Raw genomic sequence first — 26,974 nt, 5'->3', positions numbered from 1 at the left:
ATTATAAATACTGTTTATTAATGTTAGATTTCTTTTTCTCTAGTATCTTCAAAGAAGTCCTACTGTGAAAAAAAATCACAACATTGCAGGAGGTTGCTTACATTTAAATCCAAATTCTTTAAAGTATATATACACACACACGCACACACATATACTCGTCAGAGCTCCCCAATTTCTTTTTCAACAAACCAAAAGTCCATTATGAAAAAAGCTTTTACAAAATCTACATGCCAATATCGATCTCACTATACAGCAGAATAGTATGTATGTACTACTGGAGAGCTAATCATATGCAGATGATTGAATTTGGTCAGAGTTTTGCCATTGATTTCTGTTGAAAGAATATTCTTTAAGTATGGTCACAGAATTTCTACTGAGATTAATATATAGAAACTAACATCTCTATAAAACTGAGTTATGCTAGAAAAGGAGACCGCTTAAAATTAATTTCAAAATCGATTTGTTCCACTCAGTGCTAACCCCTGAAATAGACATATTTCAATTGACTTAAAATTAAATTAATTCAATAAATGCAGAGTGTAAATTGATATAAGTGCATGCGATGTACTTTGGGTTAATTTGATCTATTTTAAATCAATTTTCAGTGGAACTTTGCATGGCAGACAAGGCCTAAAACTCCTCACTGTCTCTTTTTTTTTTAGCTGAACACTAAGTTGAGAGAGAAATTCTTCTGGTTAAATAGGAGCCAAAAGTTTGGCAGAGTTCATTCTCTGTTCAGTATATCTACAAATATTTATATTGACTGTAAGTAGACAAGCTTCCCAGCATCCACTGGTCCTGGCTCCTTCAATATCACTAAATGAGGGGACATTTAACTACTCAATCTAAAGGCCTTTGGACAGTACAGCACTTATTGGGAAATGTGTTGTTTGGGTTAGCTGAATGTCTCTGTCACTTGTTTCCCAGAGAGGATTTGAAAGTTATATATGTTTAGCAACTACTGTATGCAAAAGACAAATGGATTTGCACATGGTCTCATGAGCTCCTGGGAAAGTTTCTTTCTGCAAGACTTGAAAAACTGCAGAAMAAAAAAAAAAAATGGATTTGCTTTTTTTCTTTCTTTCTTTTTTTTTTTATTTTTTTGGAATGTTTTGGGGTTTTCTCCCAAGATCTTGCTGCTCTTTCCTATTTCTCTTATGAGGTTTCTCCCATCAGCATTGTCAGGAAAAAGAACTATCAAGCTAGAAAAATAGCAGCTCCTCTTCAGCTTGTACAGATATAACTGTTTGTGTAAGAGTATTAAGGTGAAAAAAAATCAATTAGGTTGTGTATTAAACCTAGGGGCAAGCAGGTAACAGATCACCTGGGTGGATCTGTAATTCGAAATTACAAGTGAGAGCTTAAAAGCTAAGGTCTTGGTGCCTTTACATGCCGAATTGCTCCAGTCTAGGTAAAACCATAAGGGATGTCGTTCTTGACTTAGTTTGCAGAGTACATATCTAAAAACAAATTTAGAAATGCAGCTAGCCATTTACAGATTTAGTCATGTAAAACAGTAATAAGTGAAGCATGGGCATGTAAACATTCAGGGTTGTTCACTTTGCCTACTCAGCACTACCACCCTGGAGGCACCTAAACTCATCTGGTCCCAACAACCGTGTATTTCCCCACATGAGCAACAGCGGTGCAAAAGTATCTCAGGCCACAGAAGTAGCTGTCTAGCACTCACCTACTCTTAAACCTCCCATACGTGTTGATAGTGAATTTTTATTATGAACTAAAGGTCGCTATATACAAGTATGCCTCAACATTTCTGTTAGTGCAACCTTCTTCTCAACATCTGAGTGATCCTGAGCCCCTCTGCAGGTATTTTCAAGAGCAGAGAGTTACTAACTACCTACAGCTATCGATGAGCACACAATCCAGGCAATTACTGCTACAGGTATGAAGGCTTCAAGTGTCCAGAAGGGACAAGCTGCTGCCCAGAAGCATAAGCAGTTAGGCGTTCCTGTGTTGGGAGAAACATTCACCTTGGACTTGTCCCCAAATTCATGTGCAGTGTTGTGGCCATGATGTGTACCAAAGAGCAACTTTGTGAGCCTGACCTTTGAGCTGAGGACTGCACTAAGTTAATCAGCACAAAATGTTAGGCACAGGAATAGGCCTGAGGCCCTCCCTCTCCCCAGCAGGGCCTGTAGGATGCCCTTATATCTATCCACACAATCTCTTCTTCCACAGGTAGAGACCTAGACCTAGAGAAAAAGTACACATTTAATCTAAAAAGCAAGTGCTTATAATATTCAGCACCTGTTATACAAGCTCTATGTCAGAACAGACATCTTCATTTACAGGTCATCATTTGTATCTGGAGTACTCATACACCTATGAATGTTTATGAATTTTTACAGAAAGATGCACAGATGGATTAGCAATCAATGTTCAAGACAATTTTACACTTGTATGATTTATTATTATTGTGATCTTTGGATCTTAAAGATCTTTGGAGATCTTTAAAACCCACTTGGATGCAGCCCTGTGCCACGTGCTCTAGGTGACCCTGCGTGAGCAGGGGGGTCGGACTCGATGACCTCTGAGGTCCCTTCCAACCTTCGGCATTCTATGATTCTATGATTCTATGATTCTATTCAGAGTAAGAATGAATCAGTTATCCTTTCATCCCCACAATTATTATCTGAGCTGATAAGAATCTTCTCTTAAAATATGCTAGGTCTGTGTAAAATCAATCTGCTCTGGCATTATAACCAACCAGAAGCAAAGACAGTCATTTCTCAAAATGACACCAGTACAAGCTATTTAAATTCAAAGAAACGCTCCAAACAAACTTCCATAGAAATAAAGTGAGAGAAGTAAATTGTGTGCTAAAATAAATACCTCATGATGTTGCTCATAATTGAAGAAATGGGGAAATTAATGTTCTCTGGATAGATCACAGCAGAGCAATTTCCAAGGGAAATCTGCAAAATACTAAACTGGCTCTTGCCATTCAAGTGCAACAACATGATGAGCTTCTTTCAAAGTTATGCCAAAAAAATTAATCTAAACTGGAAAGGAGAGGGGAAAGCTCCTATGAGAGCATTTTTATAAAAACTTCATTCASGGCCTCCACCCTCGTGTACTGTACCAGCCACCTTAGCTTTTCCACTCTGCCTGATCCAAGAAAGCAGCAGTTAGTATTAGAAATGCTGACTTTAAGGCTTTGGGGAATGAACACTGATAGCAAGACAAGTTCTCGTAATCAGGCAAGGTTTATCRGATGATCTTTTAAGCAAAATGAGGTACAGAGATTTAGGTTGAAAAGACTTTAAGAGGAATAAAGYAAAACAGATTTTTAAAAGTATGGGAAGATAGATTTCAAATAGCTCAATTGCTCCAAGAGTCAGGCACTTGCTAATGGAAAACGGTAGTCAGGTTATTTAAACATAACACTAGGTAATTAGAAATGCAGATTATTTCCTGCTCCCAGCCCAGCAAACAAATATTTTTGACACATATATCCAGAATTTCAAGCAAAGGTACATCCACTGTACAGCAGACTGCCTTAGAAAATGCATTTAACCCCTAAAATGTCAGCATTCACATCTCCAAAACAAAGCTAGCCCACTTGCCATCCTTATGTCCCAAGAATACTGGGAACCAAAATTAATTATTTTCAAAAAAATACTCCAAGTTATTATACAGCTTTGTACAAATATTCTTCATACTAAAAATCTTTCTTTTCCATTTATGTGTAGTTCATGTTTTGACTAGATGATGACGTAAAGCAAGGAGCCATCACTTCAAATGAAGGATATACATCTCCTCTTTATATCACTTAAAAACAAGAACATTAATGTCAGTACTGCACTTTTCTGGAAATTCAATGGTGACCTATCTGCACCTGACAGTGTATTATATAATGAAGCATTTTATATATATACACACACACACACACACACGCATATATATATCTCCCTAAATCTAGTAAGGGATTTGGTGAGTCTGACCTCTTTTCTTTCTTTCCTTATCCCCAGCACTAGGGCTCTTTTCAGTCTTCTCAATCTCTTYCCATCTGCTGCCACTTTCATCTCCCATTCACCTATTGGCACAAATCCACTACCAAATGGCAGCAGCTAATAAAACTATGCTTATGACTTTATGGTCTGCCATAAAAATACTCAATTCTCTGTCCCTTTTTGCCTCACTTTTGCTATGGCTCTCTCTGTATATTCAGTGCACTACAGAAAAAGCTTCCCTTGTGACTGTATGAAATAGCATTTAATGGCTTTGCAAAACTGATATTAATTCTGAAAAGTAAATTTGTCAAAAATRTAAAAATTCATTAGTTTTTTTGTGCCATCTGTTTCCCCTTTTGTAAAAAGAAAATCCTTTCCATTATGACAACCCCTGTGGCAAACTACTAATATTTATTAAGACTTCAATGTGAGTATCATCAGCAAAGAGAATTCATTTCAGTTTGAGGTGAACTCGGAAGCAGTCTTAACTACAATAATAAAGATACTATCCTTATGTGAAACTCAAGAACACCAAAATGTCAATAGAACTATTCCATGAATGAATGTCTTTATTCTGATAGCCAACAAAGCCACCCAAGGGACTTCAACAAGCTTTGAGTTAGAGCCACCACTACTTGAATTAATTCAAACAGTTGTTCAGTGACATCTGAATGAGAAGGGGTTTTGTGTGATCAACTGTTCCACCGACACAGCTGGATTTCCGGCAGGCTTGGCTGTTTTTAAGTGGAAATTGTCAGTATCCGCCAACTATAGGCAAGACACCAGAGCAGACTTGGCCAATTAGTGGAATATCCCATCCAGCGGCTGGCTGCAGTCTGCATATATGTGTGTGTATGCACACATGCASACTCCACCTGGATGCCACCACATCTGAAAGCTGAACCAGTACCTGTATGGTCCCCAGGTAGCCTGTCCTCTCAGTTGAGCCAAAAAGGAGTCTCCTCCTTGCTAGACCAGCAGAGGCCACGCTGAGTTTCCTACAGCTGAAAGTCACTGTGTGCATGTTTGACATGAGGGCCTGTAAGAGGTTGGACTGGCTCATTTCACTGCCAGCCAGTTAAGTCTTAAATACAAATTATTAGTTCCATATGCTGCTACAGTGCATTTCCTTCTGTGGAAAGTGTGCAGAAGTCACTTCCTTCAGTTGCCCAGGACTCCCCAGAAACAGAAAACACATCAAAAGTCAGTGTGGATTTGTCATCCTCCCCGAACCTCAAGCAAGCTGCAGCAGCAAGATGCTTGTGGAAAGAATTCGACAGGAGCGAAAAAGGTTCTGCCTGACATGCAATCACTCACTCACCAGGCACCTTAAAGCAAGAGCCACCACCTCACGTTAAGTTCCCATCCTTTGTCACAACACACCCAGCACTTGCCAACCACATTACAGTCCCATTCACCTACTAACTGGGACTTTGCTTTAAACAGAAAGGAGGAAACCTGCCTTGCACCAGGAACTAGAATAGGCTAGCAGTTTGAAAACTGGCTCATTATATTTCATCTGCCCTTTGGTGCACCCCACAAAAATCTCATCCTAAGATATTTAGTAGCTGCACAAAATCTGTCTTTCAAAACCATCTTTTTTTTTTTAAAAAAAAAAGACTTGAAAAACTTGAAAAACTCACTGCAAAAAGAAAAAATTGTTACCACTTCTAAACTACAACAAAGCAGTTCACAAAGCTGCATTTATCTGAGAATTTAGAGCATAATATTAGCATTTATATTAAAATGTTTTCCTGATAATGAAAATGGTCACACAGTGATCATGATCTATGTATAAACCTGGTAGAACATGCTATTTAAATTCTGTGTGTTTCGAGGGGGAAAAATCCAGTTTTAGTCATTCATGAAAAAAAAAAAATGGATAGGTAAAATTCAGGCCAAAGCTGAGCTTGCAGTTTTTGGATCTATCAGAAGGTATCAGGTATCTTCAGCCTGAAGATTTTCTAGCGTAAAGCATTTCACACTCACGGAAAGCTCRTTGTACAAACATATAGCCCCTGAGTAAACACAGTATCCATAAGCTTCTCCAAGGATTTCAGTGGGAAAGCATGTTRGCTCTTCTCCATTATCCTTGTTGTTTTCTTGTATTTTGTTCTGAAGATTGCAGTGACTACCAGTGGGTTTCCAAGTGTAGCAGGTGAGCAGTAAAGTGCTGCTCAGCCTCTACTCCCCCCTACCAAAGGGAAGGTCCTACTGGCAWGGTCTCCAGGAGACCCCTCTCAACCAGCTCCCAGCGGTTTCTCACCCAATGTTCTGTGCAAGGCAACAGCTCTTTCCCTTGAGAGCACAGTGCCACCTTCATCTCTTATCCCTGGCATTTTAGGAAAAGGAATAGCTAATGATGGGAAAGACTTYTTCAGGTTGGAGGAAGGATTGTGTCTGCCAGTATTTACTGTAGTATGGGAAGAACAATTTCTTTTACTTGCTCAAATTTCACACTAAAAATGAAAAGCAAGGCAACCAGGATCTTGGGCACCTTTATACAATTTTACCAATATGGATAAAGTCACTTCTGCTGATGAGGTATCTTCAGATAGTAGTTTCACTTGATATTTATCATTAAATTAAGTCAAAAATCTGCTTGTAGCATTTATAAGAAGTTTTGCCCTTACATAAGGCATTTCATTTAAGAACTCAATAATACTTAATAAATAATAGCAAGCATAAATAATAAATATAATATAAATAAATAATAAGAACTCAATAATACAGGCTAAAGGCCACTTGCAATATATAGAGACCATTTTGCCTTTTRTAACTGAGAAATAAATTGGCTTGACCAAAGCAATATAAAGAAAAAGACCACACCTGAAACAAAACTGTAGTTCCCTTGCAAATCCCTCTTTCCGTCTTACAAGATCTTCTGCAAAGTACAAAGCTAATTAGCCATGTTTATCACCACTCATCAGATGGCAAAAAGTACACCAAAAATGTTGAGCAATCGGGTTAATATTCGGCAGTAATACGGCTGGCCGTTCACCTTTCATACATGTTCATATTAAAACAACCTTCTTCACCCAGATTCACATCCACTAAATATTCGCTTTTTTAGGAACAGTTCTGGACAATTTGAAACCAAGCACAATCTGAAGGCCTGAGCACTGTTAAGAAGTCTAATGTTGGCCTCTGTCCAGGGAAATAATCATGTCACAGACTGGCTGTACTTTCCCACAGATTTCAGTGGAAAATGGGGCAGGGCAGGAGGGTAAGATAAGGCCTTCATCCATCCCCTGTTAGCACCCCCAATCCCRTGTTAAGACCAAGGCAAGGCCACACTGCTGCTCTTCAGTGCACATGCAGCTACATCTGGCTCTGCTGCAGTGTTTTTGTCAGGAGGCCAATACTGCAGTTTATGGCTTCATACAGTTGCTTCTCAGGTAATGGAATCATACTAAATTTAAAACCCCAGCATAGAAGAATAGGCAAAAAGGGACTAAAAATCATTCTTTGCCATGTTTGTATAAGCCTGACATAGAGACTACTTAGATCCCAAACATAATTTTAATAAATCTCACCCACATCTCAACACCTCTCCTCCATCATTTCTGTAGCAGCCAGGACTCTTCCCAACAAAGTGTGGCCTTGTTAGAGCAGCTCCCTTCTCCTTTACGCAGGCAGAACAGGATCCAGCTTCTACCGCCAACACTCTACAAAAGATGGGCTGGATGCCCTCTGATGGGAAAACATTGCCAAATCCAGCCCCTAATGATGCCTCTCAGGATGAAAGCTAAGCAGCCATGAAACACACTGGCTTTTAAAAGAGGTTAGGTGGGATGCACTATGTGCGTGGCAATAAGCTGTCTTTGAATGAACACTTCTGTCAGCCGAGTGAGTAAGGAATCTTTGAGTTGTTACTAGGCTGAGCCCAAACCAAAAAAAMCACCCCCTAAACCTGATGATTTTCAAAATTTAAAGCCTCATCTAAAACAGTTTGCTGATTATCCCAATTCTTACAACAGGCCAAAACAGGGCCTTGGATCCTAAATAACCTTCAAACTTGGATTGGCGCAAATTCTGGATCCAGTATCTGCAGTATGGGCTAAGGCAAAACTAGAAAAGAAGAAAAAAAAATACAGTCACCCTTATTCCATGGATCTTTAATATAGGGCCACCTCTGATATATATGTATATATATATATTTATATTTAAGTGTAAGACCACTATAATATATATTCCAGCTAAAATTCTTGGCTCCCAAAACCAGCTTTATATGGTATGCAGTACAGAAACACCCAGGAGACACTATAAGAACTTTGACAAGGCTAATATTAAGCTAGAACAAAACAGAACTACTGGCACCAGATCCACTCAGCTCTTAAGTAAACTTGTCCCATTAAAAAGTAGCCTCTAAGATATTTTCTCTCTGAAGTGTATAGTAGCTTATAAAAAGCAGGAAGAGTTGCCAAGTCGTAGATGTTTTCAAGTACTCCTTACCCTCATTAAAGAACATTCCCTGGCAGCTAGTAGCTTTGCGTGTTCCAGTGAACCAGATTTTATAAGGGGGGTGTTTACAGTGGTGTGCAATGCAGCTGGAAATCATGGTGCACTGTAGCAGCTATGTACTAGATACAGCTGTGTTTGGAGCCTTATCATCCAGGGCACAGAATACAACAGACAAGATGATCAATGAGGTTCAAAGAAATAATGAGCATTAAGAAAATTAAAAAAAAAAAAAAAAAAAAAAATCTCTGTCCCATGGGAACAAAAGGCAAAAAATGATGCCAGGGTCTAAATAGGAATTAGGTAGTGAAATATCACCTAAGTCACACTTCGTCTGATTTTTTTATATAACAGATGACATTTACAGAGATGTCTTCATAATAATTGTGTACATAATTCAGCTTCTTTATGTACCCACTTATTTCTATGGGTGTTCAGTGTTAAATTCTTTGAATGAATTCAGTCCTCGAAGAGAAATCAACTAGAAGATCTAACACATGAGTCTCTTCATCTTTAACATGAAGAATTAGGAAAGAGAACATCCATAGTATCCTTCTTGCAGCTTGATCACTGAAGACCTGAAAATGTATGTTCTCTCCAATTTCTCACTTTTCCTCTCTGTTACCAACCAGGTACTGTTTTCCAAAGGCCTTCTCAGCTTCAGATGAAAAAGGATCACAATTAATGTGGAATTTATGTGCCTTTTAAGCAAGCTGTTTATTATCTAAGCCTTTCACTCTGCATACACAACTATACAATTTATCACCTGCTTATAAGTAGGGGTTAATTACCAGTTACTACACAGTTGACCCTATTCTTTGCTACGATTTGGGAAATCCAGCAATGTACTATTTATACATTTTGTGAGCTTATGGAACAGCTAATATCATTGAACATAAAGGATGTAGAACCTGCATCCTCTATGCTATGCCAGAGTAGAGATAATGTGAAGCTGAAAAATCCCAGTCAAGTAATCACAAACAGGGCAAAAGGCTGACCAGTGCAAAATGATGTCTGGGTACAGAAACAAAGGGATAGAGGCACCYCCAAAATGCAACAATCTAGCTGATTTTTACACCACCAGAGCTTGAGACACTCAGGGCGGTCACTCCAAGATAAAAGACAGACCAGCAAACCAGACAGGCAGGCTTTCACAGCATGTTGTTTAAATGCAGAACCAGTCAAAGGGAAAACAACCAAGAAAGCTCTCTGCTGGGAAAATATTTGAGAAGAAAGGTCATGGCCAGGCACCTTTCTGTAGAAATCTGGCTCAAGTTTTAAGGATGTTCAGAAGCGATGAGGAAACTGAGATAAGGAAATACGTATGGAGACTTTATTTTTAAGCTCCTTTAAATCTTAGTTTCTATAGTTCTGTGCTAATAGGATCCTGGCTTGGAGTGCTCACAAAGGCTGCATCTTCAGCTCATAATTTCCTTCAAATGCCTTTTAAGAGGTGAATTATAAATCCAGAATCCCCTTGAGTCAATATTCAGGGTTTTGGTATTCGTAAACTACAAGACAGAATAATCCTGATGAGGTCTAACAAGGTTGAATCATGAGGCTTCATTTCTTTGAGGGGATAATAAGGCAATGGAGTATCCAAGAAGCCACTGATTCCAGCCAYAGGCCAGTGGTTCTTCAACATCTAAGATGATTTTGGCTAAAATGTGGCAGGCAGTAACATGTACAGTTATAATCTTTACCAGTTTGTAACACTATCTTTCTCTGCTTTATTTAGAAGAACATCAGTATATTCTACAACCAACTTATCCAAAAAACTTTCTTTAATGATCCTGGAGAGGAAAAGGAAAGGTGTGGGAGATAAATTAGATTTTATTTATATGTGTGTATGTGTCTGTTTCTCTATCTATACATATATTCATTTATATATACGTACACAAACTCATACATACATATATTTGTCTTTTAAGTGAACAGGACCTCGCTCTGAAGCAGAAAAGTAGCTATAACTCTTTCAATGGATTTGTCATYTAATCAGAATTCCAAGGGAAACTTTATAGCTTCTTCTCCTCTCTTATCTGCCATGCTTCATATAGAAGACATCCATAATATCACAGATTGTTTCTATTTCTTCCTACCACATTGCTGGCTCTTTCTGCTCTSTCATCAAAGAGAGATTATACCCACTATCCAAGTATGCTTGCTAAAGATTTTCAGATATGGCTACATTTGAAAGAAAGTTATAACATGGACAGAACAAGTCATCAATATTTTTATTCTTCTAAAGGACTATTTGAAGATATGAGATTCTCCAGTAGATCATAAAACTGGGAGAAATGCCCACTGAATTGTTCTGTAAACAGCAATTATTAYGGAAAATTATTTTAGAAGATATTAGTAGTTCTTACTACCTATATGAGAAAAAATAGAGAAGTAATATTTTAGGCTGTTACAGTACTTGCATTTAGGGGAGAAATTGTTTTTTTCTGGTCATAAATACCCATTAACAGATGGAAATTTCAGATAACTAGTTATCAAAATGRAAGCTTCATAATAGTAGTTGAACTGATTTTAAAACACATCAGTCTATTCCAAGCTGTTCTTTTATTATCTCTCTACTGTCAATAAGGGCACTTCCAGAGGACAATTCATGCCACCTACCTAACATTGCTCTCCTTGAATGGTAGGRGTTACTGTCTGAAGATAGACATCTTACTTCACTGAATACATAAGAAGTCTAGATCTGGAAAAAAAGGCAAATTCCACAATAAAGGACTCAGGAAATTCTTTTGTAAATCCTGTGCTCCATCACATCTGCTCACAAGCAAGCCACAGAAAACCAGAGGTGCCTGAGAAAACCTCTGCTAGATTTCCCGTGAAACCAACTGCACTAATAAACATCATCCAATTAGAYAATTTAGACATTTCAGAGCACCTAACAGACTTCAGGAATCTGGTGACAGTGGTAAATCAAATTCTACTGCAAACTAAGAGAGAGGAGGTTTCTTTTGTTTTATTTGTACAGCAGGTTGCACATGGGGTCTTTGATCAGGTTAAAGTCTCTTTCTACTCCTTTGCCTTTCAGACCTCGGGKTCTCAGAGGACCCCAAAGTACGGGCGCAGACTACAGAAAGCTTAAACATCAGCAGCAAAAGAGAGGTCTCACCACTTTTTCCTGTGACGAGCAAAAGGCTCCACATCCAAGTAGGGAATGCATTTCAGCTTCAGGAGGGAACTGTATAAGGATGCATTAAACAAGTCACCAACCATCTTGGCCACCATGACAGCTAGCATTATCAGTAGCAAGGACTGGACATCATTGGTGATCTCCACCTATGGAGAAAAGAGAACACATACCTGGAGATAATGTCAAAGGCTGCATGGGAATATCTACTTTTTTCACAGAAGGGTTAAAGTTAGAGGGAATGGGAAGCAATTCAGTCATCCTTRCTCTGCTCGAAGCAGAAGGAAGCTCCCCCTCCTTTCCCAGGGTTAGGAAATCAATCAACCCTTCCACCAAAGTGCCTTGGCTGATGCAGTGACAGCTCCCCCTCCCGTTTCTACCAGCTTTAAGCACTGCACTTACATTAAAACTCACATTTTACTGCTGTATTTCAGGTGGCTCATGATAATTTTGTAGCATCAGAAGACTGTAAGTAGAGATAGAGTAGCCAGATTGTTTTAAATAGCTTGGCAYTGTGACAAATATTAAAAAATGCAAACAAATCTAAATATTTTTCTTTCTTGCTGAGCTTAGGAGATACAAAATTGTTTTTCCCATAACTATTGCTTCCTGACAGGACAAGCTCCTTGTACAAACATCATCTTGAAAGATGCCAGAAAAGGTTTCAACAGAAGCTCAGTTAAGGAGGGCTGCCAGCAGGATCATCACTCAGTTAACATACTGAACAATGTTTGGCACTACAAGACATGGTAGAAACATCCCTTCTCCTGGGATCATGATCCTATGACCATTACACTGCAACATGTATATACGTAGATTAGGGTACCTCACTTAAAATATCCTTACCTAAGTGTATTTGCACTTTTTTCCTACATAGTGAGGGGATGGTCAGATGACTGGCAAGTTTAGTGTGTTTTATTAGTTAATTCTCTTTCAGCTGTTAGTTCTCACTACTGCATTTGAGACACCATGCTGCTAGTTCACCTCAACATAGAGGCAAACTGCATTCACTTGATTTGCTATTGCAGGTGTTAAATAGCTATGATGCAGTAACTTAACAAAGCCCATCAATATAATTGTCAGGGAGGAAAGGATTCAAAGTGAATCATCACACACAAGGGCAAGAGTAATGTGAATGCACTTAATTCATGCTCAGCTCATAATCAAGTCATATCGTTTTCTTGGTGAAAATGACTTCACAGAAATATTCTTTGCAATACTATTAATCCAAACCGTTATCACTGCTTYCCATTATTTCCCATATCATTGCATCCTATAAAGAAAGGATATACATTAGGAATTATCCTGGGGTTAAATATGCAAACTTTCTTCCTAAAGCTAGGAGGCTTTTGCCAAGAACCTTTTTTTCCAATTTAGATAAAGTGAATTAAGGTATGATATTACCATTTAATAGACCTCATTAATTGGAGATTGTTAAGTACTCCAAGAAATCACATTCAAAGAATGCCAATAAACACATTTCTGCTTGATAAGCTGCAGTTCAGCAGCCAGGGTTTATACTTTCATCCTAGTTCTGCCTCACCTGTGTTCTGAATGATAACATCATCAAAGATCATCAAGGATCATCAAAAATCAAAATCAAAGATCATCATAAATCATCAAGGATGATTTAAAGTATATCCCAACAAGGGGCTCATATGGTAAGTTCAACATTGTACCACAGGGTCATGCAACTGTCCTTTCTGCTTCAACATAGTTAAGGATTTCTAATAAATCCACAGCATTCTTTAAATGTTTTTTTAAACCTAGTATTTGACTGTTTTATTTAAAACACGAATAACATGTCAGTTTAAAGGCAAACAGCAACTGTGGGATTTTAAGAATTGCTTCATCGTATCTGCCACAACTCATTCACACAGATGGAGACTCCTTTATTGTGGATTCCTTTAAAGGTTATTTTTAAAGTGTCTTGTTATGGGTGCTTTTTTGGAATAAACCAAGCATAAAAATTAATATAAAAACACTCCCAAAAGACAGAAACACTCTAAAAGTCTAACGTTAAAAACTCTAAAGCTGAAAATGCTCTGAAGTGATTGCTTTAACCTATATAAACCCCTTCCCCAAATACAGTGAATTCTTATTCATYCAGAAGTTAGATACCATCACTACTGTTCCAAAATCCAGTAGAAAATCCTCTGAACATGAAARAGAACCGACCAAAGACTTGAGAATTCAAGCCATATGCCCCTCTTTCCTTCCAGCTGCAGGAAGCTAAGTGTCCAGCAAACAAGGCATCTGCCAAAACTGAGAGAAGAATAGGCTCTAGTGAGGGCCAGCCCAAGGAAAAGGCAAGAACAGGCAGACTACAGAGTCAGCAAGCAGACGTTGCTGCCTGCTTTGCCGAGAGCACGAGGACATGCCTGGTGCCACCGGAGCAGCGGCAACGTGATGGGTGGCAGCTCTGGCTGCTCATCGCAGAGGCTGCAGCTGTGATCCTCCCCAGAACAGCAAGAACCAGCAGTCTGGTTTTCCAGGGCTCGCCCTTCTTGCTTTTCATCCCATTTTCTGCTTTCCTCCCAACCATCCGTCCTCTAGCAGGAACAGCCAAGCTGGCCTAAGCCGGCCTGGCCGTCCCCTCCTCATTTATTTTCCCAAACATTCAGCAGTTTTATGGCTGCTGTTGAAAAACTCTGAGCCTTGCGCTGCCTCTGCCACAGCTGCAGGGCTCCTGTGAGTTGCAATCAGAGGGAACAGACAGCGGAGCCTTGGACRTTTGCAAAGTGATCGCTGGGAGCGAGCGCCTCTGGGTTCAGCACCAGACTGCACTTCCTCCAAGAACCAGTGCCTGCTGAGACACGGTGCTGCYTATCCTTAGCAAGCTAGGGTAGCTGAGGTCATTAAAGGCGTGCTAAAGCATTTCGAGCAATATTTCTCACTTTATACACACATAATATACATTTATTTTAGATATGTGTGTGATATGTGTCTATGCACAYGCACCTATTCATACATATCCATACACATGCGTGCACATACACACACACAGATGTCTACTATATATATATATATAACCATATAATTGAATTAGAATACAGATTTTCTGGGTTCTCAGCATAGAGGGGAACTAGCGAGTGAACTTTTGTGATACAAAATTTTCTGGGAAACAGGCAATACTAAAGGAAAAATATAGACAAAACTGCAGACAAGTTAGAAATTAATTTTACATTTGAAATACAAAGGTAAAAGAAAGATAAAATAGTTCTTTTTCTTCAATACAACTTTGCATGAAAACATAACCCATTATGCAGACTTAAGATAAAAGTGTAGACTATGATTAGATCAAATTACTTGTGTCTGTCTCCCTAAAGCAAAGGTTCATTCCACATACAAGCATTTGCAGTGCTAGAGAAAATATTTCTTATCTAGCATTTTGGTGTATTTTCTTTGTTTGTTTTTTGTTCTTTTTTTAAGCTGCAAGAGAAAATATTAGCAATAAAACCACACTTAAAGCAAGAACTAACTCCAGAGATCATCTCTGATTCCAAATGCTGGGGGAGGGAATCACAACAGAGAAAGAATTACACACAAAAGGTGTGGTTATTCATATAGTAAGAGAGAAATACAGGGATAATCCAGCCACTTTTAGCACAAAAGGGAAAAAAATGATGTTGTCAAAGCCTGCCAAAAAACTATAGCTAAAAATCAGGTTCATTAATGACCAGGATAACAGCAATGCAAACGCCAAGTCCTCCCTAGTCTATCTCCATAAAAATTAAGAAAGCACAAGTTAGTCTACAAAACCTGCCATATATTGAAGTGATCTTATATAACTGCATGCACACACACACATATATACGTGCGCTTCATACTGCTTTACTAGTAGTCCCTGCTTAGGGAAGGGCCATCTGCTGCCTGCCGAGCAAGACCAAGTACAGAGCCTGAGGACGCGTCTACGCGAGGAGGCCGSTGCGCAGGGAGCCTGGGTGTGAATTTACAGCGTATTAGCTACTCGGCACTAACTGCCCGTTTGGGTCCTCCTGGCACACGGCGAGTAGAAAAACAACATACTTCACTTTCCAAAAGCAGYCGGCTAACCCTCACAAAAACCCTCTCAAAGCTAACGCGCACAAAAGCACTTTTAGTAGGTACCAGAAGCATCCACCCAGGGAATTAGTGCCAAGTAACTAGCACACTGTAAATTCACACTGGAGCTCCCTGCATACTAATTCTCCCAGCAGACAGACTTCGTAAGCGCAGAACTAAGGCAAGCAAGCCCAGGCCCAGCCCAGCACCATCAGGAGCCCATGTGGACCAAGGCTGGAAGATTAYACAGCCTCTCCTTTAAAAATATCTGTCCGTTCAAGATAATGCTGAAATAATTGAAGAAAGGAACAAAGTATATAGGATATGACAGAGTGAGAGATGACAAAGGTGACACAAGCAAAGAAAGGAAGAGGGAAGTGAGGGGCAGGCACCAAACACCTACAACTCTTCGGTCCTTAAACATCAGTTTCATTAATTGATATTCATTGCAAACACGCATTTTAGGGGCAGCTCTAAGGTGCAGTTTAGTTTCTGTGTACACTGCCAAACTTCTCCCTTTTGATCTTATGGATGCAGCAGGCAATGCCAGAAAGATTCCTTGCCTCGGGCACCAGTCTATCCACAGCCGGCAGCGCTAATAGATGCTGGAAGCACTCAGCACTRACACTTCATACATCAGCAGCCCAGTAAGTTTCACCCATATTCTCTCTACATACAAAATACTGAAAAATAGCACTTACACACACAGACCACAATTAATTTATTAGCAGAGTTATTCAAACCTCTCTGCTTTGTCACCGGAGGCACTTTTCAACAACCCTCGCGGACCTGAGTTTCTCAGGCCTCCACATCATTAGAATCTATTAACCACCTTCAGGTTAGCTCTGTTTTATTATATCACACATAATTWTGCATTTCATTAACAGCATCAGCAGGCATGGCACATCAAAGAGACAAGGGCAGCTGCCCAGGAAATTCAAAAAGATGTCGCTTACTTAAAGCTCACTGTTAAAATCCCTCCCCCCTTTCAATCAGACTGTGGCTAACACGTTTCAGAGGTTTTACTCCGACTCACAGGACACAGTCCTAACAGTCGCATTAGAGGGAAAGCTGCCRATGCCACAAATACTCCCCTAAACCATTGATATTCCCAATAATGTAAAGAAAAAGATCATTAGCCATAGTGAAAATCAATTTTCTTTCCCTCAGTGAAAAAACACCTAGGAAAAGATCTCTTTTGCTATTCACAGCCCTAAATGACAAATGTAGAAGAGGGAGTCTATCCAAAAAACAAAACATACAAAAAAAAAAAAAAAAAAAAGAAAGACCTTCTTCCCTCCCATGACAAAGACCATCCTCATTGGTAGATGCAATTTCTCCAAAAGAAACATTTTTCCATTATTCACAAGCTTACACACACCTTCTGAAAGGTCTGGAATTTGGAAACGTATTTGGGAAAAAACAAGCAGCTGTTGGACAAAAGTGCACRACAGTACGTCTGAAAGTCAGAAAAAGGGGAGGGAGCAGCAGAGCATGAAGTCCCCAAGTCTGCCAACCAAAATTCATACTTTCGGAGCTAAGGCTGCCYTTGGCACGAAACACCAGCACTGCACATGGTTTCCTGGTCTCCCTGCCAGCAGGTTTTGTGGAGGAATACACACTTTCCCAGGAAAGCACCTTTCGTGCCTCACAAATATACCCAGAGCTTCCTCCACTTGAAATTTATGCTACTACTCATTAAACACACTAAGAGAAAAAAAAAAAAAGTCATCCACAGTCATCAGAACATTTCCAAAGGGTGGAGAGCTTGCAGTCAGGAGAAAACTTTTGATCATCTATTTCTTTGCTCAGGAGCAAATGCCAACAAGCTTRTATGCTGACCACTTGACGTACAGAAAGGGAGGAGTCTTCACTCTAGGAGTTATAATCTAGCACTCGGTGGCCTGTGTGTTAAACACTTGAGTCATTTTAGTTCCCACCTAATAATGTCCTAACAAAGTTGTGCATTGAGATGCCATTAGCACTGTCAGTCTTCCCCTTTTTTCATCTGGGATTATGCCAARAGAGGCATGTTCTCCAAGTATTGATCCAGCTGAATACTCCCTCCCTGAACCTGCATTAATCTCTCTCTTTAAAGCTAAGTGAAAAACATTCCTTTCCTGTGCACTTCACCTTTAAAGAAATCCATTACAACCATAGGACTATAACCATTAACTCACTTCTCTTTATCTCCTTATCACTCATCACCATCATAGCTGGAAAATTTTGGAGATGTGGGATGCTGCAATAGAGTAAATATAAATCTCTTTAAAAGACATGATTGTCATGCTAGCCCTGAAAAATTATTCATTCAAGTTCCTCACACTGCTGAAAATGATTATTTCTTGAAGCCTGAGGCACCCAAAGCAGAACACCAGGCTTTACAAAGGGAGGCACGCCCAGGGCAGGTTTGCTGCGAGGTCTTCCTGCCAAATCCCTGGTGCCAGGAGAGTTGCACAATTCACAGGATTCTTCCTCACATTCGTAACCCTCATGAAGAGCTCAACCCATGTTAACTATTCCAGCCATTAGGACAAGTAGGCAGCCTCTCGCACCCTAGGGCTTCATTGCTTCCAAGAACACTAAGAAAGATGGTAGCACAGGGTACCTCCTTTTTTTTTTTTTTTTTTTTTTTTTTTAGTAGTTCAAGTTAATCATACTCATAATACCAGTTTCCATATTTGCTCTTAGTTTGCTTTCCTTCATTGTGTTCAATACGATACGATCCCCATGTGACATGGGATGGGCACTTAAATATTTTTGTGATTTTTTCCTGAAGTCAATCAGCATTTTATTGATGATTTCCTTATTAAACATATATATAGCATCTTTTTCTAATTCCTAGCCCATTCAGCAGTAGATTTCTAAAGAGAACATATAAATACCCAGTACAGCTAAGTAATCCCTGTAAACATATTAAAGTCCTTCAAAAGTCAGTCCTTAAGAACTTTGTTGAGAGATGCTACACAAAGTGCAAATGTTTGATTTCCTGCTTCAGTCTCTCAAGGCCTATAAATACACCTGTTTTGACAGGTTGTGGCAGTGGATGCAATGATACAGGAAATTGTATAGGTGATGGCATTTGCCAAGATCCCCTGGAAAGATATCTGTCAGCGATCTGGCTCTTTACCTTAGGTATGCAGCAGACATCAAACCCTGACAGGACATTTCCAAGCCATCCCTGTCTGTGTGTCAGAAAGGTAACACTGGTGCACATTGCATTAGGAGAATCTGCTATTAACAAATACACCATTTGTGTATGCACATTGCTGAATATGCCTAAACATTCAGCAGGCTCACATATTTAAACTATTCAAAACAAACACTGAACCATATAGTATTCCAGCTAAGTCCCCTTGTACTTTTCTAACGCACAGCACTGCATAAGTCTTTAAATTATTATTTATGATCTTCTTCTGTATTAAAAAAAAAAAAAAAAAGAAAGAAAAAAAACACAACTGGAACGAATCTCTGTCAAAAGTAAGCAATGCTAAAACCACTAGGTCTAGGATGTCTTAATTCTAGCAGCCCCAACTCCCATAGTCCAGAAACAGCTAGAGGGGAAAAGGTCTGTGACTAGAGGGAGCTGCAAAGCAGATCATGGATTTGGGGATCCCTCTGCCCTATTTCATAAATGCTCTATATGCCACAAGCCACAAACTCCATTGAAGCTTTRACTTCAGAAGGAAATATCAGAACAGAGTACTTGGAAAAGCTTGTTGTTCTCCAAGCTAGCATAGACATTCACTGCACCTACAGGTTCTCAAGAAAGTGCATTATGAAATMTGAGGTCCTGAAAGCTTTCCTCACCCCCTTCTCCAAGACAGAAGAGTTATACTTATTTTACTTGCCAGACAGGCTACTGCCAAAAAACACGCAGTGCTCTTTTCCTAGTTGGAATAAATTCAGCAGAAAACAGTAGGGCTTAATATACATAACAGTTGGTTGTTTCTGCATTGTTGCTCCAGTTTAGGGATTTTCAGGGGTTTACTATTTACTATTTACTATTTTGAGATTAAATTTATTTGAGGATTTATYTGAATAAAACTAGAGTCACTACGTTGTGTCCCTTCTTCTTTATAAACAGTAGGCCTCCCTTACAATCCCATTCTGGAATAACTTTAAAAATACCATTCAAACACAGTAGGTTCCTCCTGAGAGATAGTGTGAATGAACACTTAGTATATTACAAATATGTATAGACTTGAAAATTTGGAAAATTTCATTTGACTAGGGATAGTCAAACCTAGTCTCTTCATACAAACAAACAAAAAACAGACSAAGAGACAGGCAGCCAACTGAGTAATAGAAAATTAACGCCCATGAAAACAACTTCTACAAATCATTTCAAGTGCAATCAAAAACATTAAGTGAGCCCTGAAGTATTTAAGTGTGATGGACTGATGCATTAGACAGTATGGCACTGAGAAGAACTGGCTGCATGAGTTTCCAAATAACTGAACATTTCCCCTACCTGCCTTTAAGAAAAACATGATGTGAAAAAGTCTTGAATACTATGTTTGTCCCACTTTCTACTGAAGGTTTTCTTTTCTTACATATATATATATAGTTTACCACTAAAATCATGTGGAAAAATCAACTATTTAGCACTCTGAGGAAATTCAGCTAAAGAATGTTTGAAGAACCTGATCAAAACTAAGCTCAGTGTTGAATAAGTCTAGACCTACAGTAGTCACACTGTTTTTTTTTTCTCTTCTTATTTTTTTCTTTTTTCTTTTTTTTCTGTATCTGATGTTACACTGATGTAAAGAGAAGAATTTGAAGCTCACTGCAGCCTAAGCACACACTCCTCCTTGTCCTTTTGGCCTAGCTCTGTTGCATGTGCCTTATTAAACCAGCAGTGCAAGAAATGCTTCATGATCCAACTGTATTTATGCACTCAGTTCTACAGTGAGGGCCAAAAGCTTCACTCCTCTACCATGCTGCAGCRCTACAGATGTTACTTGCACACAGCCTGCTCCGTGGTGCCCATTCCTTCCTCCCCAGGAATGGCTCTTCCTTGGGACAGACGTGCTGCTTGTCACTCTGTCTGCAGAGCACGGAGCGATGTCAGCCCCAGGAGTYCCATTTCCCTTTAACACCCTTCCGTCCTGCTCAAGGAAGGCACAATCAGAGTTTGCTTGAGGTCTGCTCTACCAAAGCACACCATGAGCAATTTTTTTGTTATTTTTTTTTTTTTTCCTTCTTACAGTCTTTTCTTTCCCTTCTCTTTGTCTGGTGCCTCTCGAGTGCTCTGCTTAGCACAGAGGAAGAGGGGGAAAATCAAGGCACAAGCCTTCCGAGCACATTTGCTTCCCTTTGAAAAAGGTCAGCTCCTCGCAGGGAAGAACACAGGAGCAGCTGGACCAGGACGGATCCCAATTTCACGCTTTCCCTGGCAGTGGCCAGTAGCACATGCCTAACAAAGAGCGGATGATGGGATAAGTGGCAAAGCCAGACTAATCCAGTGTCGGTCTTGGTCCTCGGGATCTGCAGCACCCAGCAGCTCCGTTTTCAGCTCTCTCTACAGCTGTGCAAATTCCTCCTTCCTAGAGCCAGGCCCTGCTCCTTTCGTCTAGCTCAGCTGCCACTGCAGAGGTCACAGGTGGACAACAGCCTAGGTGACTACTGTCAATTTTAGATTTTTTAGAAAAGCAAGAAAACAGGTTGGATCTGCCTCTGCAAGCTTGACCGTGACACGTTCCTCAGGCACCCAAGAGTCTTTTCACCTTCACATTTTCCTATTTTAAATTGAAAGAAYGGCTGTCTGCAGGACAGGTTCCCCCTGGTTATGTTTTTTGCTTCTGTTTTAGGCAGCACTTTATTTTTCTTGTGCTTTCACAGCTTTCCCATGACCTGCCTTGCTTCTGACACCAGGACTTGCTGCCACCACCAGCTGCATCTCAGGCCTCAGGCCCTCTTCTTAAAGGAAAAAAAAAAAAAAAAAGAAAGAAACAGGCAAAACAAGCAAAGCATTGAAACTACCACAACAAATTATATTCTAGGCAGAAAGAAGGACATACTCCTCTTCCCGGACCTACAGCAGGAGTCTCTTTCCCACCAATGGACCTTGCTCAGCTGAACAGCTGTCTGGTTGTATAATCACTTGATCCTGCTTCAGCTGGGTCCAATAATCAAACATGGGATTTCTGGCCTCAAGCCCCCATTCACTAGAGCACTCAGTTACATGAGGTTTATAATTTCAGATGATAATAAACCCCTCAGGCTGGGGTGGCAGGAGAGGCAGACAGACTTATTGTGGCAGCTTTTGTCCCAGAGATAAATCATTTTTCCAAAATTTAGGGAAAAAAAACACTTTTGGAGACATTTTGAAGGTTTTAAAGTTAAAAATAAAACAAAACTTAATGGTTTTAGATGTTTCTTCTGACAATGCAACTGCAAAATGTCTTTAATTTGGAAACAAATTAAATTTGGCAAAGCATCCRTATATAAAACAGCCCAATTGCATTTTGTTATTTGAAAAAAAAAAGAAATTAAAAACAGATAAGATACTGTGAATTAAAAATAACTTCTGCACATTAAATTCTCATGAACTTTCATTAAGGTTTGTATTACATGTCCCAAATGTACAATCGTATGTTGTAACACACTAGATCACTTTATTTATAAAATACCTTCAAAGCTACTGTAAGTTAGAGCCAGAAAAGTGACTACACAAAAATGTTATCTTCTCACATTACAACTTCATTTCCGATGTGTGTATTTAGAACAGAGACACAGTCTCCATTTCAGCATTTCAGATGCACAACTGAACTTTCCAGCAGTTCAAAGCCAACTGAATCTATGTATAATTGAAAGTCATGCCTGTTTATTTKACTGATAAAACCTGGTGCCAAACCATAAATAGCTTATTAGAGATAAAAGTGGATTCTCTTTAATTTCTGTATTACCTACAGAATACCTAACTGTCCTGTGGTTGAAATAGTTACAGATGATGAATGACTAAATCAGAGGGGACTTGTTCTGATTTTCTTGGGTTGAGTTTGCAGGGCTACCATCCAGAAAATAAAATTATTTTGTTCTCTTTCCCCACAAGTGCACATTTTTTTAGGGAATGTTCCAGTGGCTTGACAAATTGTTTATTATCCCTATAGAGCAGTATTTCTTAGGTCAAATCCCCAAAAGCTTTGATTTAGAGTGCTATTGTGGCATCTCAAGGGTATTTTAGCTTGGCTATGGGTCAACCTCTCAGATTAAACTACGTCTCCCATGGTGCAGCATGCACCACCACCCCCCTTCCTCAAACATGGTATCAGAGTCTCTCTGTGTTTCATGGGAAATATTTCATTTCTTAGGAGAAATGCTAAGAGGAAACAAAGCAGCTCACATTCTCAGTTTTCTTATTTTCATTTTTTTCTGGTGTTTTGTTGAAGAGTCAAGATTTTTTTGCAAGAAAACCATTATTAATAATTAAAATTATTTACAGTCAAAAATAGAGTAGAGGAGAAATTGTGAAGTCTTTCTAACCAGCGTTACACTGAAAAGCATTGCACTGCAGTTTTCCGTGCTTAGAGCCATTCCCACCACAAAGCTAGACACTGATGAAAATTTGCTGTGTTTGACCACAAGAGGAAGAAGAAATTCATGTCCTTCTTGAAAGGAGAGAAGAAATGAAGAAATTCATGTACTTCTTCCTCTTTGAGGAAGAAGAAATTCATGTCCAAAGTCAGCCAATGGACGTCTATACTGAGGCACCAAAAACAGAAGGCTGAGCACTCACCAAATCTCTTCAACTGCATCTCTGTGAGCTGCAATCCTTGACCCACGAACCAACTAACATCTCTCAGTACCTACGGCRCTGCCTGTCTTGGAGGGAACCCCAATCTCTTCTGGCCCTCGGGCATTGTACCACATTGCACCACTCTGCAGGAGCACATTACAAAAACCACAAAACAGAGCAAATACMCAGACATAAACCTGTGCAAGCAGCCCAACAAGCCAAATGTTCCCTGGGCACTCTGTGCTCCCACTGCCAATGATATGCCCAAAAGATATCTAGGCACTACCTAGCACGTAYTATGAGCCTGAATCATCCACTCAGCAAGAAAAGATTCAGAATGTAGAGCTGTTGTTTTGTTATTTTCAAAACTATTCTTCCAGTTGGTAACAGCAAATTAGAAGTGATTCAGAACACAGCATCTTTTGTCCTCCAACCACCAAGCAACGCAGCTCTGCCGTGAAARCAACACACAGGGGCCCAGCAGACTTTACTTCTTTAAGAAAGAAATGTCTTGTGCTTACCTTTCTAATATCTTATTATCACTATCTAATATAATATCTAATATTTTATCATCATTCTTCTCTTCTGATATCCTGTCTCTAGTAAGTTGAGTAACATAGTTACCTGTATTTTCATTTCTCATTGTGTTTATATAAAAAGATATCTGACATATATAGTGTAAGTGCCCACAGCCACTCTACTTATATTTTCTTGTGAAAGATCTTAGGCTTCCTGAGAGCTCCTCTCTCAAAGTGAGTGACAAGGGTAGCCACAGAATTTGTAACACGTCCTGTCTATAATTTAAGGTGAGCACATTCAGTCTATATTAAAAGTATTGAAGAAATAAGGAGAGAGGAGAGGTGTTAGGCTGTAACTACTACCTGCAGATACAGGTATTTTATTGCACTTATTCAAGCTGACCTATAATACTGCTGATAAGCACTGCTGATAAACATATCAGAACTGTATCTTAAAATGAGTTGTCCATCTGAGGGTGGTTTCACGTCATGGATTTTGCAGTAGTSACCTTACAGAGAGGAAAGGGATAATGAAAGCTGGCAATATGCCTTTCCAAAGTGCTGAGGATGAACTTGGAAAAAAAATCTGATTAAGAATGAAGCTGTTGATTATATAGTGTACCAGCAGATAGGTCTATATGCTAAAATATTTCAGAAATTAAATTAAATTATGCAAAGTATGCATTTTAATTTCTTCATGGAAAATATGTAAAGAATACATCTCCTAACCATAGGACAACATTCCCTTTGAGCAATGTAGTTCCTTATATGTAATACTCTGCCAGTGTGCCTTTATAGATATAAGCATCAGAGTGGAGTCAGTGAGAAAACCTCATRTTTCATACTGCCTTATAAACCAACTGATGGTACATACATTTGATATTTCTGTCATATAGCAAAAATGGACAAACATCAACAAATACTTTCAGATGGTGCACTGAACCACCACCTGATGGTCAGTTTAATTCAGAACCAACATATTCCTCATCAGCACAAGGCACTCCTTGACAGCCGCCTCACGCTCTGCTAGCAAGAGAATACTGATAGAGGACGGTACCATAAGCGATTTAATCCTCTATGCAAATTTTTCTGTCATCTATTTAACTTCCCTTTCCAAATCCTAAAGAATGATTTATTTTATTCTTCTCTGCACATCCATCAAAAGTCTGATATTTTAGTGCTTCACGTTCAGACRAGGACTTTGAGTCCTATTCAGAATTAACTGCATTTGCTCATCCTTCAAAATAGTTTTCTCAGAGAAATGTTAGGCCAATAGAACTGATATAATGTTTTAATTCTGTTAGAACAGAACAAGCAGCAACGGGGAGACAGTCAGGGCTATTTCCCGTCGCGTGTGAACAGAAAGGAAGACATCTCAGAGACAAAGGATCCTAACTGGTATAAATCAAGCTTCTTTATTTCCGCTGGCCACGGAACAGCTTGCACAGGGAGGCATCCTCAAGCCCAGACCAGAGCACCGATTCTGCGCTAGCCCAGTGCCAAACTTCCCCTGCACCACATGCAATTAAGAGGTAAAAACATGAAAGGAATGATGAAAGTACCGACTGCCCCTGAAACAAAGGGGCACTGTAGCAAGATGCTGTTCCTCTCCTCTTCTCCAGAACATCCTGAGGCCAGCAAGCTCGGGACACACGACACTCGTAAAGCGTGAGAGACAGGAGGCTGTGGGAAGGCAAGTCCTACGGGCAGCCCTCCAAGGAGCCACGGAAAATGTCACCACAATGAGCGTCTGCTGCCAAGAGCCGAGGAAGAGGGTCAAGTGTCGACATGGGGGGCAGGAAGAGGCAGCCAAGAGAGAAGAGGTGGGCAGATGCCTGTGGGGTCTGCCGCGAGAAGAGAAGAAAGCGTTTTACAAACCTGTTCAGCGCAAGTCTCGTATTCGTAACTGTTTCCAAATGGAAGGCTGTGCAATAAGCCAAAGCAAACATTCTCAATTCTTTTGGAGTCCATCAGACAATATAGGAAAAATGTGCATTTTATGGTTTGAGGGCACAACCTTTTAATTATGTTTTTGCATTGTCATGTCCAAGACCTTTTTTCTCCTCAAAAAGTAATATTTCCTCAAGCAATGAAGCTATTTATCTTGGATGAACATGAATTGAAACACAATCTCCCTGTGCAGCAAGAGGCACAGAAGAGTTATGACATCTAGGGGAATTCAGTACACATTGCAGTGCAGTCCTAATCATTTTTGTAGTGCTTTTTCCACGGGTACTTGTACAGCTCTCTCAATAGCTCCCAGCTATTGTTTTGCATGTGCTATACATGCAGGCTCTGGGAGGCACTTGCTGCAAACAAAACAAAACAAAAACCCCATGTGCAGGTAACGGGGAAGGCATGGAGAAATTGAAGCARATAAAATGTAGGCATTTTCTGCCTATTACATCTGAATGAAATATAGTTCTGTCATGCAAGAGCAGAAAGTGTTCTGGCTCATCACAGCTTCTCACTTCCCTGCAGCAAAGCACAGCCTCATGGCCCCAAGTCTAAGGAAGATGTCAGTCAACTGCTTTTGTCACTAAGGATTTATATGGGGAGGAAAACCATAAAGTAACAGTTTKCAATTAATACGTAAATTAAAATGAATTGAGACATTGCAAGAAAATGCAGGCCTGCTTTGGAAAGGATACTATGGTTAGCGGTAATTGGAGCTTTCAAAAAACTTACACCTATTACTGTTTGGGCACAAACTTTCCCTCTTTGAAGTCTTACAGACTTGGTAGCTGGCCAAAAACCATACGATATCTTCTAAAAAGATGGCAATAATATATGCCAGAATACCAAAGTGCATTTGTACTTGATGGATAGGTACAAACATCAAGAGGACACTGAAGGAGGAGTGYTTCCATAATCAATCTAGTTGCTGTTTCACAATACACTAATTTTCCGCACAGACACAACATATTTCAAGCTAAAACATAAAAAAAAAAAAAGTTGCCAATACAAGTTACACAGACTATCACTAGAACAAACCCAATTCTAAGTGAATGACAATAACAGCTACTTTACAMACACTGTGCAGCAGTCTGCTAGGAGGAGAGATCCTGGCTCAGTCACCTTGGGTGAATTC

At 39.6% G+C, this 26,974-nt stretch overlaps 1 protein-coding gene across 1 annotated transcript in view; it reads right to left on the bottom strand.

Annotated features, from left to right (window-relative positions):
- The window catches only part of LOC112947424 (chloride channel protein C-like), an 84,444-nt gene that overhangs the window by 31,150 nt on the left and 26,320 nt on the right, over positions 1-26,974 (bottom strand). Inside the window, exon 12 of the mRNA XM_026039505.1 lies at positions 11,563-11,729. Within this exon, the coding sequence (XP_025895290.1) occupies positions 11,563-11,729 (167 nt within the window). The remainder of the gene's footprint in view (positions 1-11,562; positions 11,730-26,974) is intronic.

Source organism: Nothoprocta perdicaria, unplaced genomic scaffold (genome assembly GCF_003342845.1).
Source record: "Nothoprocta perdicaria isolate Ctin4 unplaced genomic scaffold, notPer1 scaffold_231, whole genome shotgun sequence".
Classification (NCBI taxonomy): domain Eukaryota; kingdom Metazoa; phylum Chordata; class Aves; order Tinamiformes; family Tinamidae; genus Nothoprocta; species Nothoprocta perdicaria.
The sequence above is the reverse complement of the archived record's forward strand: the minus strand, read 5'-3'. Positions and strand labels throughout refer to the sequence as shown.